Source organism: Diadema antillarum, unplaced genomic scaffold, assembly GCF_040938485.1.
Source record: "Diadema antillarum isolate AM-2024a unplaced genomic scaffold, OU_Dant_1.0 seq00000413_RagTag, whole genome shotgun sequence".
Lineage (NCBI taxonomy): Eukaryota > Metazoa > Echinodermata > Echinoidea > Diadematoida > Diadematidae > Diadema > Diadema antillarum.
Genome location: NW_027271399.1, coordinates 888,578 through 902,763, shown reverse-complemented (window position 1 = coordinate 902,763; position 14,186 = coordinate 888,578). Strand labels below are relative to the sequence as shown.

Genomic DNA, 14,186 nt, shown 5'->3' with positions numbered 1-14,186 from the left:
GAAAAGAAATAAACAAACACTAACCCAACTAAGATTTGATGAATACACATGCAGCAGAGTGCTGTGGCGTCTGTGAATCAGGGAAGTACATGAGTGCCAAGCATTTGGGAATGCATGATGAAGTTGAGGTCAAAATATGTGCACAGGACAAAACTGATTGTTGCAACGTCTCTCCCAAGCCAACAATATTTCCAGAGTGTAATTTCACCTAATGCTGCTCCAATTCCTCCTACATGATTTGACCCTTTGTGTGTAATTTGCACAGAAACACCATGGCATTGTACACACTGTCCAAAGTTATGGCATAGAAAGGGTTAAAGCAAACACAATTTTCTCATCATATACACACAGGAAATATGATGACTGCAAATGGACACATGAAAACAAAACTAAATGTCTTACAGTTACAGTACTTAAAAATACTGCTCTAAAAGAGAAAAATGTGCATACTTCATAATATGATCAACTACTACACTACACAATGACTGTTGCTGTGTGCAGATTTTGAAGTGAAAAACAAAATAAGACTGTACTGAAGTTCGGCCAGTTCGCTGACAGCTTGTTGATTGAAAGGCCCCATAGATAAGTTTCACCACTTATGATTGTGATAAATGATTGTGATAAAATAGTATTGCACAAGAATATTTGTTGGCCATTTTTACTTGAAGTCATCATCTTCATATTTCTCTCACCCAAACAACACAATGCACACTTGAACGTAAGTAACTAAGGCCTGTTTGATGACACGACATGACAAGTTGTCTCGTATGTGACACAACGAGAACATCAAAACATTATGAAGAGGTATGAAAACAAAAAAAAAGCTAAATATACACACAGAAAATTTACTGTACGAGCATGTGAATTGAATCACTAAGACTTTGTGTATGATAACATGGTAGTAAGTCTTCTGGCTTTTCTGAGGGCCAGTTAGAGCGATCATTTCTCACAAGAAAGTCCATCAGACTCAGGCTGGTTTAGCAACCCCTACTCAATACTGTCCATCAAATGCTGCTGGTATGGTGCTTTCATATCATACTCAAATTACTGCCATCATCCATTTGTATTGCATTGCAAACTATTCTGATAGTACATTAGAGAGAACACACGATGGGCAAAATTGCTGATCGAATAATACAGAGTAGTAGCACCGGATGATTTTCCTCTAAGATATGGTGCATACAGTACAGTGAGAATGAATGATTAATCGATCATGCATTCTCAAAAACAAACAAACAAACAAAGACAAGATATGATCTCATTTGTCAGGCAAATATGACAAAATCATTAACCATCCACGGCGGGATTGCCGAGAAAAGCGTCCATTAAATACAGAGACAAAAGCTTTGTTTACTCCTCTGCCTCCATACTCTGTGTGACCCAGAGTCTCTGAACAGGCGTGGTGGTCCCTTGCATGGACTCTGTGACGATCGGTGGGATTGGTAGGTGATGGTGATGGTGGTGGTGGGAGGGGGGGGGGGGGGTGGAAAGGGCATATGTTGGATGAAAGATGGGCCCTGTAGCAAGGCCACAACCTTGGCTATAAGTCCTCCTTTAACCCCTTCTGTGGTGTTGGTGACGGTGGTGGGTTGGCCTCGCTAACTCTCCCAGGGGCCTCTGTCCCCCCTCCTCCTCCTTCTCCTCCTCCCGGATCACCTTGAGGCCTCTTGTGGAGACTACTCAGAGAGGATTGCACCTGGGCAGAACAGTAGAGGGAGCATCATCACATAGGGTCATCACATAGGGTCATCATCACATAGGGTCATCAGATGATATAGCTTCTTCATTCATTGCATGACATTACGCAGGCTCTCAGCATAAACAATGGCCGACATTAACAACAGACAGCTGTCTTGAGACATGCATTTCTCATAAAACTTGAGATAAATTTTCCACTGGATTTGATTATTTCTACACAGCTGTCTGATATTAAAAACTTTTTGTCACTACTGGTTTTTCATGATTAAAGGAAACATTTAGAAAGATTCAATCTGTCAATTACCTGCACTGAGCTTTTCTCAACAGATTAGCTCACCCATTTACTGCTTGCATTTTTTTTTATTCATTTTTTTTTTTGGAGGGGGTAGTTGGCATTTGGCAGAAGTGACATAAAATTGACTTTCAGTAAGAAGAAATTACATCCTCATGCACCTAATTGCACAAAAAATGGTGTGCATATGGGACTGTCTATTTGGTGTACCAAAACTTACTTCTGTTTTGTTTTTTTCTTTTATTGGTTTATTTGTGGTGGTGTTGGTGTTTCCTCCTTTTATTTGAACACTGATTTCTTATCACTGGAGGAGATGTTGATTGGTATGAAAAACAGAGCCTACAAAGAAGGTGTCTGACAGGTGGACATCTTATTCACAATCAAATATACCTATTGGCACAAATGCAAAGTATTTTCTTTTTCTTGTACTTTATACCACTTTTCTTGAGGGGTATTGTAACCACTCATGCCAAAGTCAACACATGATCACTAAATCTAAGTTTAATGATCTATACAAGCTTTAGGATTTACTGCATTGACACAGAACTCGTGACGGCTGTGGTCACATGCTCTTTTGTACACTAATCTGCTTTGTAACATGTCATGGTACGTCGCATCACAGCTCTCGGAAGTCGTTTGCGTTTTTACATTCATCAGCCCAGCCCTAGCCCTCCTTGACCACTGGGGGGAAGTGTTGGCGGGAAGCACTCACCTGTAGCAAAGCTTGGAGGTTTGCTGTCAGCGTGTCCTGTATGTGGGATACCTTCTGCTGGTGTTTGTGCTGCTCCGCAATGAACAGATCTCCCATGTTCCCCATGCTGCAGTTGAGATGAGAATAAATAAAAAACAGTGAGTGTATTGCCATGATCGAGGGAGTGGGCGGCATCAAGATTTGACACAATCAACCATGATGAAAACAGCGACTGGTGGTGGGAAAGGGGAACTTACAAGATATTCCCTCTGAAAGGTTTGAAACACTTTTTAGGGACTTGTTGCCTCCTTTTAGAGCAGCATTTCAAATCATGATGTTAGAATATTCTACATAATTCCAGGCACCATAGGTCACCATCTATCACACTGCATGGGCTAATATAGTCACAGTATTTTGAGAACACATACTCTCAACACCAACTTTCAGTGGTAGCCATCACATCTCCACTAGTCTCCAATACTTGAAGACAGTCTGGAGAAAATGCTTAATTTCCAACAAAAATCCAGCCCAGTGTGCCCAAAGCATTGCTCTTTGAGCCTCATATACTACATTCAAGACATGCTCCTACGATGAATCACATATAATTTCTACTGGCATCACTAATTTTCAGTCGCTTGGTTTATGACATTAAACAGAATACAAACAATCTTATCTTCTTTTCATTGAACTCATACATTGTATACGGTAACTGTTCTATTGTTTAAAATCATTTTCCATTTGTTTACAAACAAATTTCCTACAATGAGAGAACATTATGCATGTTTATCAAATCCCACACATGTACCTGACTATCTATACCCACATAACATATCACATTAAAGCATTGCCTATCAGAGTAGGGTACATCATGAACAAAATCTATTGGACTTCCAGAATCTCTTGAGTGGAAATAAAGATCTTTGTGTTGTTACATACCTATAGACTACAAAACTCCAAACTATCAATGATTACATAATACATGAATATACCAAATTTTTTCTCCTTTTTTGTGTGTAAATTCAAATAACAAGAGAAAAAAAATAAAATTTTTCATATTCGACAGTGGGGTACTTGTCGATGCAGGTACAAGAGCTCACCTCTCAAGGTGGACGGATTCGTGGGGCGAAGTCTGGGGGAGGGCAGTGGTGTGGGGCTGTAGCCGCCAGATCCTGATGGTCAGTACTGCTGCAGAGAAGGTCAGGCACAGGAGACTGGAGAGGACAGAGGCAAGACAGACAGACAGAGGGACAGACAGAAAGACAGACAGACAGACAGAGACACAGAGATAAAATGGAGGAAGAAGAGAACTACAATGAATAACAGAATACTTACACAATACTGTAGCACAAGATAAAAGAGAGAAATATTGAGCCATAGTCCACATGAATGCATGACAATTTTGTCAGTATCCTAGTTTCCATATTTCCAGTATTGATTCAATAATTTTAACAATCTATGCACTGTACATGTAGCTAAGAAGTAAAATTTGAGAGAGTTAATTTGAAAGTAATGTTGTGTGAGGCTGGGTGTGTTCTTTACTATCAAGCAAACTGAAACACTCTTTATCATAATACCTTTAATACTTCCCAAAACAAAAAATTGATCTGTTTATGAATTTGGCATAAAGATAATATGCAATGAAACTTCATATGTTAGACTGTACCATAGTTTGGCATTAATACCTAAAAAAAAAAAAAAACACACACACACAGTTTCTTTCTTTTTGTTTGACAAAATCTTGGATTTTGTCATGTTAAAGTTATCAGAAATAATATCTTTCCTCATTCAATTACTAATTGCCATGAGTATCTTAATCAACTGATGTCATGACATCAATATCAGTGGAAAAACTCTAATTGAATTACATTCACACACAAAAATATATATATCTTTTTTTCTTTTTTTTGTCAAATCGCATCCCATGAGCAGCATGTGTGAAATATGAAGAGTTCATACTATCTTGAATGATATTTTACAGCACTCAAATCCCATGCATACTTCTGACGGACAGCTGGCTAGTTGTATTGTATATAGATCGGCCTGTCATAATGTTTGCAAAATTCTGACAAATCTTTATGATATCTGAGGGTCACTATGACAACTACCAAGACTACATCGCATAAAAACCAACTGATGCATTTGCAACTACGATACATATTCATAATATGCAAAGTAAGCTGGGAGACGGTAAATTTCAATCCCAGTGTCCTTACCGTGAAATGTATATTGTGCTGACCTCAAGGTTGAGGTATCATCTTCCTGTACATTACCTTTAATGTCACAGCATATGATTTCACATGAGTCTTGCATTCACGGAATCCTAATGCAATTGCTACGTGCTGCGTTGGACTCTCTTTTGTCACTTTTCTCTATCAATCCATGTCATTTTGTACTTTACCTTTCCTTTTGTTTTTGTTTGTTTCTTCATTAGAAAGGCATGCACTCGTTTTGTAAACTTCAGGGGGATATCAAAACCATACATCTCTTTACATGTGGACCCTTCACACTACACTTGACGCCTGGCCATGTCCTCAATGTGAACCCAGGCTTTCAGTCATGAAAGAGTGAGCTTTAATTCTGCAGGTTATTGATCTCAATTTGCATGTGAACAACTTTATTGCACAGTACATTCAGATAGTGATCTTAACTTCAAGGACAAGCTTGTAGTAAAGTATGGGGTGCCAAGTGTTGCATGGTTTCTTTTATCACAAAATTATTTTTTTCGTTGACAGGTGACAACATCAACTTTGGTTAAAATAGTCATTTCATTGACAAATTGTAATTTCATTGGCAAAATTGACGTCACTTGTCAATGCAAGAACTATTTCGTGACGAAAGAGACCATGTGATACTTGACTACAAGCTTATCCTCAAAGTTACCTAATCCTCGAGGTTAAAGGGGATGGCTAGTAACTGATCAGTGGGAATCAGTGGGAATGCTGGAGGATGATTTTTCCAATCTTTGTGGGATTCATTTAAGAGTACATTATATATCTATTGTTGTGTGAAAATTATTTGCTTCAGAATGGTCTCATGTTCAAGTAATGTGCAGTTTAATGTTTCCAGGTTAGCGTGCCTGGTCAGTGACGGGGCATTAATCTGCATATTACTTGAATATGAGACCGTTCTGAAGCAAATAATTTTCACAGAACAGTGGATATATAAAGTACTCTTAAATGAATCCCACATGGATTGGAACAATCATCCCTCAGCATTCCCACTGATTTCCACTGATCGGTTACTCGCCATCCCCTTTAAAAGATCACCATCTGAACAGAACTAATGCCATGCGCAATGTGTTCTGACTTGTCGACCCGACAAGCAACAACGATATCCCTCATGTAGTAAACCACAGCGATACGGCAGAGACCACTTACAGGATTCCTATGAGAAGTAAGAAGGGTTGGTACTGAGGTAGCCTCTTGAGGGCGCCCCCCATTCTCATGATAGACTTGAAGATGCTGACTGAACACAGCACTGGGGAAGGAGAAACAAATGGAAATAACAATATTTCATTAAAGGGAGGAACTTTTAGGAATTTGTTTTAGAAGAAAGATATTGACAAGACCACAACACTGTGCCACTGTTAGCAGGTCACTCCCGATGACTGCTGCTGAAATATTTTGTTTGATAGGATTTATGAAGATGAAATACATGCATTTTAACACAGGAGATCTATACATACACACACAAAAACACTGAAAAATTATTATCATTATTATTATTATTATCACCGTTCTTATATAGCACAGAAAGATGCTACTAAATCATGACCATGGCAAATGATTACAACCACTGTGGTTTAGTATGATTATATAATGTCATTTTTTTTTTTGAACAGTTAAGGATTTACACATTTGGTAGTGAATGGTCAAATTTATTCCCAATATGTAAAGTTCTAAAAAGCAAGAGAAACAAGCAATACTTCCTACCAGCAAAACTATGGATGTGAAGGTGAGTTTTTCATCATCTTGAATTTGATATTTCATCATATTACTTCAAGCCACTGCTGTTGATACATCCACGCAAAAATACACTTCAGGATGGCTAATCATGATGAGAACATACAATCTGGTTGGCAAGCGAAGCCATATGTATTATATTCGTCCGGTAATAAGATGAAAAAAATGCAATGATTTGCGGATGATACAAAAATGGTGGAACCTTTTGGTATCAAATCATAACAGGAATAGGGAGCAGCAAAAACAAAGACTACATATAGACAGGATGCAAAACTGTAACTGCACCAGGAACTGCCACAAAAATAAACGAAGGTGACTTGTTCTGTTATTTCACACTCCTTTCAAAAATGTTTTTCTTTTCATCTGCCCTTCATCCCAACTGCTCTCTGTTGTGACCTCAAGTCAACAGTGAAACTGAAATCTGTGTGTCAATGCCACAGAACATATCACTGACGGATCCAAGGCACTGGCATGTGGTCTTCCACTCACTGTGAGCGAGATGGCGGTGGCTGAAGCGAGAGCACCGACTACGCCCTGCCAAATCTGCCATGGAATGTGGGAGGTCGGAGGTCAGGCGCAGTTGCCGCGGACTATTGTGATGAGAGGAGGACAAGTCGCTGCGGAGATCTGCATGGGCGGGGTGGAGGATGACAGAGAGAGGGCGAGGATGCGGGGTGGAAAGAGGATGGGAGGTTTGAAATGGAAGTGGATGTTGATTCATTACTGTGTATTATGTCTTCAATAATGACAAGTTACATGATCATAATGCCAAGTCACATGATCAGCATGCTTTTGTAGGAACATTATACCCTAAACATATTCCCGGTATGACAAACTGGGTCCCATTTCATAAAACTTGTTATCAGTGACAACTGCTACATTTCTATGACAAATCTGCTCTCAGCCAATCAGATGCAAGGATTTCAGTAGCTTATACCAACTATGACAATTTGACACTGATAACAAGTTTTATGAAACGGGGTCCACATTGAAAAGGGAAAAAAAACCCTTGATGTTATGATTACCAAAAAAAAAATGATATAAATGATATTAAAAAAGAGTGTTACTATAAAGCATGGAAATGACTGAACATGTTGATAGATTGATTACATGACTCACAACCTCCTGTGAAAATGAGATTAGTGATGAACAAGCCTCCCACCTTTCCAGGTCTCTCGATCTTTGGGCAAATGATATGGCAAAAGTGAAACATTTTACTTTGGACAGATTTATGAAATGCTCAAATAAAGCTGTCATGGCACTCTTGAAAAGGGAAATTTCATCCAGGCAGTCATTATGTTCCTTTATATGAAAACAGAAAAGAGAAGCAGATCAGTGAAAACTTGGGACAAAAATTGGACTCATGAAAGAGTAATAAATTGTTGAAAAGAGTATTTGGGATCAGACAAAACTTATCCTCTGGGGAGGATATGCCAAAAATTATTTCTCTAATCATAGACCATGAACAGGTCTGAAGAAAAATTCTCTCAAGAGCAAAATGAAAATTGGTGAATTTTTGAGTACAAGCCACATGGAGAGCCTCTTAACACCTAGATCACACACAGCTACCAATTTGTCCTACTCTCCACACTTTCAAAATATATATATTTTTTTACTGTATCTAATTTTCCCCAAAATTCGTACAGGTCTACTTCTCTGATTTTTCTGCCATCTTACAAAGCAACATGATATCAGGATGAACTTTCCCTTTAATCGGTCATCCTCGCATGCATGGGGTAAAACATGAGATGGACCCCCTGACTGGAGGATGATCCTCCAGTCATGAGGAGAGTGATTTGTAGCACCCCTTACCTGACCGCCTGGGAGATTCCCGTCTTTGGTGAGCGCCGACCGACGAGAGCATGCTGCCATTCTGGATCTCATTGGCATTGCCGTCTAGACCATCATCGCTCTGTGAACTCTGGAAGAAGCAAAGTGGAACATAAAAACAAAGCGAAAGAGAATTGAAATAGAGTTCCAGTACATACATTTTATTGAATAGAAGTGAATTTGTAACACACTCATATTTGCACTGTCAGCCAGTTTGGCGTACATTCTGTGCATGAGCAGATACATCACCTGAGAAAAAAAAAATAACATGAGACACAGAATTGTAATATGAGTAATGGCATGGACAGTGCCTGACTTCTACTACTGGTAGTTTCTCAATCTTGTAGTGAAAGAACATCTTTCAACATCCAAGGAAGCTTGTTTACATAAAAGCGAGTTGGAATACATAAATGGGTGATATCTACAAACTTTATAACTGTTTGTTTTGATGGTGTAAAATTTGGGGTCATTTGAATCATTGCTCACTGATGAGTGATGGAGTGACTTTCAGTTGAAGTTTACAAATTAAAAGCTGAAAGCCTTACTGAGGTCAAGTAAACAAGAATTCAGAAGTAGCTATATTGAATTGCAACTGAAATGACAAAAGGTTGAATTCAAGAAAACTGAATTCAAGCAATAGTCCAAATTGAGCAGCATAAAATATATACTGGTATCAGTTCAAGTTGTGGACCAAATGAAGTTGAGGTTAAAATGAAATTGAGTTATTGTTTGAATTGATAAATACTTTAAGCATTAGTTTTCACATACATGTCAATGAAGGTATTTAACAAATTTTGAATATCACTGAAATGGATGTACAAGATGTGGAGCAAACAATGTAGGTTCAACTAGTACAGTAAACCTAATCAGGGTGGATGTTTCAATTGAGGAAAACTGGACTTGAGTCAGTTATCTGGTCATGAACTTAGGGGTAGTATGGCATTTAATCATTGTTAATGGCATTACCAGTTCTAGTAATTCTGGAAAATACTTGCGTTATACCGACTATTTCAACCTATTGGGTGATTTCAAGTTTGGTGCTAGTGCTGGTATCAGTGTCATTGAAACACTAGCACCAACAATAATCCTGAACTGGAAATCAGTCGGTTTTAGCAGGATGACCTCAAAATTATGGTGTAGTTCCAGTGGCTAGCTTGACTCAGAGCTGAATGTCATCCGCTGAAAAAAGCTCCACCATACTTTTTCAAGATTTTTTTTTTTTTTCAAAGCACATCACACTCAACACATGGCCACACAAATCTATGCCTGGAAGGAAAAGTCAGTTTGTCGTATTTCAGAGATGTTACAAAATTAGTGGCAATTTTATTCTAATTTTCCCACATCACTTGCCTAATACAAAGCATTCATGGCTCTAGTTTTTTATATTTGACTAGAACCAAGTGCAGTCATTTTCAAATTGTGTAATTCCTACGCAACTTCACAGTGGGAGAAAGATAAGACTAGATAAGACTAGTGTTGGGACTCTATAATTGTGAGTGGCACCACTTGCATTAATATGACCATCTGTATTGGAGCTTCAATTTGAGGCAGTCGTTTGGAAGATAACATCAGTGCCAGCACTAGTACCGAACTTGAAACCATTCCACCTCAACAAGAGGAAAAAGAGTGACACTGCAATTTGAACCGGTACATTTGATACAGTCACGCTACACCTATCGCATTCCCATAACCTTTGGAAATGCCCAAAACTAACCTCGTCACAGTTATCAGGAATGTCGTCTCCATCACTCTCGCCTTGCTGGCTGGAATCGGGGGTCATCGACTGGTCGATCCAGTCATGCGTGGAAGAGAGGAAAATCAAACAATGGCAATTTTAACTCTATTAGAAATGTTTGTAATAATGAAACAAAGAATCTTAAACCACAAATCCTGAATCTGTAACCTGATTTTAAAACCACAAAGCTATAAAAAAAAATGTTCTGATAGATGTGTAAATTTTGCTCCATGCCAAGTTTGATCACGTTCTATTACTTATCACACTTCTGGAATCTCTGTGTTGATGAAAGGTACAGTAATGAGCATGAGAAGCAACATCATTTCCAGCTGGTTATTTCTGTGTACTGCAGTTGAGAATACTTTTTAATTCAGCAAAGTAAATACACAATTACACTAACATCACGCATAGCAGATTATGAAGAAATTATCACATATCACAAAATGCAATTTGCCTTTTTAATGTTTGTGAAAAAAACATACATACCAGCAGAGCATTTAATGTCATGGCGTTATATTGTACCATTAAGTTTGACCTCTGACCTTTGGATCAACCTGCCACACATGTAACAAGTAGTAAATTTGTCATGTATTACAGTTGAAGATCACACTTTTAAGTTTAATGAGATTTTGGCAAATGCTTCTTCTGTTGCAGTATACACTACGTATAAGAAAACCATGTGATCAGAAAACAATGAAAACCAGAAACTAGGTCCAACTCAAACCTATGACATTCTTCAGAGATTTTACAGAACTTTCTTCTCTCAACAGCAATAAAATGATTTCTTTTTCCCCCGAATGTATTTTTTGTGGTTTCTTCATGATTATAACATGGCAGATGAAAATGAAAATTGAAAAAACAAACACACCAATACCCGGTAATCTTGTTTCCCAACACTAATCACTGCCTTGCAGCAACTTTTTAAGTATGAATACATGCACTCAACCGACTAAAATCCAATCTCAAGCAGCGGGATGCCACTGTCTTAATTGCACCTTGCCAAGCCTTACTGTGGGCAGGACAATCTTTTTCCAATTACCTCTGTCTCTCCCTTGGCATTCTTCCAGACTCTGTACAGGAGTTGATAGGTGGAATGTCTCGAAAGTAGTGATCCAAATATATGCTGCAACAGAGAGACAATTTAGGAGAGAGAACCAAGCAAGAAAGAACAATCAGAACGGTAATCTTGTAGATCTCCACTCAGACACGCCTGCAGATGATTGGTTAAATGTATTGAAAGTGGCGATCTAAAAATACGTGCCAGCTGAAAAGGCAATAACACTAGCGGGACATTAAAAGACAAGCACAGTATTAAAGACGAGTCCATTCGAACATGTTTGGTGATATTAGTCGGCATCACCTTTTGTTAGGTGCTGGCCACCTAGATAGTTGTGATGTTGTGTGAGATCTTTAGCAAGATGGTGCAATCATATGTTTACAATGTTACCCTGATAGGGTAGCAGAGCTTTACAACAAAGGACTGCAAAAATTGCAGTGACTTGGTGGGGGGGGGGGGGGGGGGTAGAACTTGATACTCGATCCAGAATCACAAGTTTGTTTACTTTATTTAAATACATCTGCTCTAAATAAAAAAATTTAAAAAAAAATGTTATGCAGCTTGAAACTCTTATGGATTTTTTTTTCTTTTTAAGCATGTTACTAAACTGTCTCTTTGATTTGATCTCTATATGCTTATCTCGTCTCCTGCTAGCTTGGCTGAATCTTTGTTCTTTGAACTTACGCCCCTATTTTTTTTTTCTGATGATTGGATTGTTTTCTTTTCCTAGCATGTTCATTTTCTTTATAAAATTGGACACAACGTTTTTCACAGGAAAGCTAGAAGTATGGAGAATTCAAAATATTGTATCCAAATCACAACATCTATGCTCTATCAAACTATCATAGAATCATGACAAATCCACAGAATGTGGATTTGCCATGTGTCAAGATTTATATCTTGTAATTCTGAGAAGTGGCTGCAGGAGATCTTAAAGCGTGAATCCAGAACATTTTACATAACTTTTAATGAACACACAGTACAACTGTATAGCTGGAAAGGCAGAGTTTTAGGGAAATTGAACATAAGATAAGAAAGAAAAGGAGTTTTAAAGTTTTGCATGATCCTGAAAAAAAAAAAAATGAAACAAAAAGTTAGAGCTATTATCAGTCCTAACCAGGCATATATGCATGATAGATGAAATGATGACATTACCACCCGAGATCTCTCCCACTAGTGTGCACATTAAAATATCATTGAAGTTATGCCCTTGGAGAAAAACTTGGCAACTATATACATGTATAACCCTTTTTAATCATTGACTGTTGTCTTTCCCAGATTGTTACAACACAACAATGATTTTATGTGAACGATACAAAGTTTGTTTAGCTGTTCCATTCAAAGAGAAAACTTATATAACATGAAAATTCTCTGCAGGTCATTCAATGGAAAATCATGGGGCAGACATCAATCAATTCATCTAATATGCATGCATATTTGTGAGTAATATCACTGCCTTTCTAAAAGAAAATGTGAGAAACCAATGCAATTTCATTACATCCCCACTTCAAGTTTTTATGAAAATCTACCACTCTGATTGGACAGTTTCACTCTTCACAGAGTTAAATTTGCACAAGGAATGGAATCACTCTTCATGGTTACAATCTGCATACAGCTATAGATTTACGAAAAAAGGGGGGATATGCAAGAACATGTGGTGGGCTTACATTTACATTGCAAATGACTTTGATATGAAAGGAAAATGAACATAGAGAGCCGAGGCATACAGTCGGACAAAACAAACTACCGCGCACAAAGAGGTGCTTTCAAAGTATTCCATGAGCAAGCACAAACTTTATATTTAATCTTAAATCATTCTGTACAGGTTTGCTTTGTTTCATTTTGTTAAACAAAAAACATCAATCACCGATGTGCAAGTAAATCCTTTCAACTGGTATTTATTCCATCTGAATGCCTTCTGCTGCTTTATGCTAAAGATGAATAATAACTCCTGAGAAATTTTGCTGTCAGTTCTGATTTTCTAATAAATATCTAATGTCATTTCCAATAAATTTCATCAGATAAATAAGTCTTTCCCTCATTGTGTAACTTCCATTCTGTCAGAGACTGCTGTCCTCTGCATTTTTAATACCAGCTCTCGGCATTTCCAAGTAAATTTAATAACTTGACACATTAGATCGAGGGGGGGGGGGGGGAGAGGACATTTCATGATTTTGCTTGCAATTTTTCTCTCAGTATCTTGCTTCACTGCATTGATTGACAGAACTTAATGAAAATTATGATTTCATATGTTTTTTAAAAGAACAATTTCCCAGAATACCACAAAAGGCATCAATACTTTATGACAATGCACTGCCCATGTCTAAATGCATTAATTATTTATCTTTAAAAAGAAATAATCATCAAAGTGGCATTTTCAATACAAACTCAAACAGTATATGTTGCTGCAACCAACTGCCTAATACAGAAATCAAGGGAGTATTGTACGTATAAAGGTCTATGGGGATTTTAAAACCTGGGACTATTAAAATGGGTTTATAACCAAATGAGGAAAGAAAAAGGGCCAAGATTTAGTCATCAAACAACATATCAACGTATGGCTAGTTCATTTTCAATAACGTCTTTTTCAAAGAAATTGACAAGTCTTTCTAGAGAGTTGATTATATTAATTGTTATACCAATCTATCTTGGATCACATGTGCAATTACATATCACACACTTATAATGACAAACTCTGAATCAGAGTAATCACCATTATACTGGTATGTGGTGCAAGGTGAAAATTTTCTTAATTTTCATTGTGTAAGAGTTTTCTTCTGTAGAATTATATTAAATCCACAATTTGACATCTTCCTCTATAAATAATCAAACATAGAACTTTTTCGGGTCTATAAACTGACTATTCAAATATCTATGCTCCTCATATTCTTGTAACTTTAAAGGGACTTTACAGTACTGGT

General features: G+C 37.7%; 1 protein-coding gene across 1 annotated transcript in view; it reads right to left on the bottom strand.

Moving 5' to 3' along the window:
- Positions 1-1,540: 1,540 nt before the first annotated feature.
- LOC139732305 (uncharacterized) overlaps positions 1,541-14,186 on the bottom strand; it is a 159,818-nt gene continuing 147,172 nt past the window's right edge. The window contains exons 9-16 of the mRNA XM_071643175.1: positions 11,248-11,331; positions 10,188-10,256; positions 8,456-8,564; positions 7,133-7,270; positions 6,059-6,158; positions 3,779-3,892; positions 2,703-2,808; positions 1,541-1,696 (exon numbers count right to left, since the gene is read on the bottom strand). Coding sequence (XP_071499276.1) covers positions 1,541-1,696; positions 2,703-2,808; positions 3,779-3,892; positions 6,059-6,158; positions 7,133-7,270; positions 8,456-8,564; positions 10,188-10,256; positions 11,248-11,331 — 876 coding nt within the window. The remainder of the gene's footprint in view (positions 1,697-2,702; positions 2,809-3,778; positions 3,893-6,058; positions 6,159-7,132; positions 7,271-8,455; positions 8,565-10,187; positions 10,257-11,247; positions 11,332-14,186) is intronic.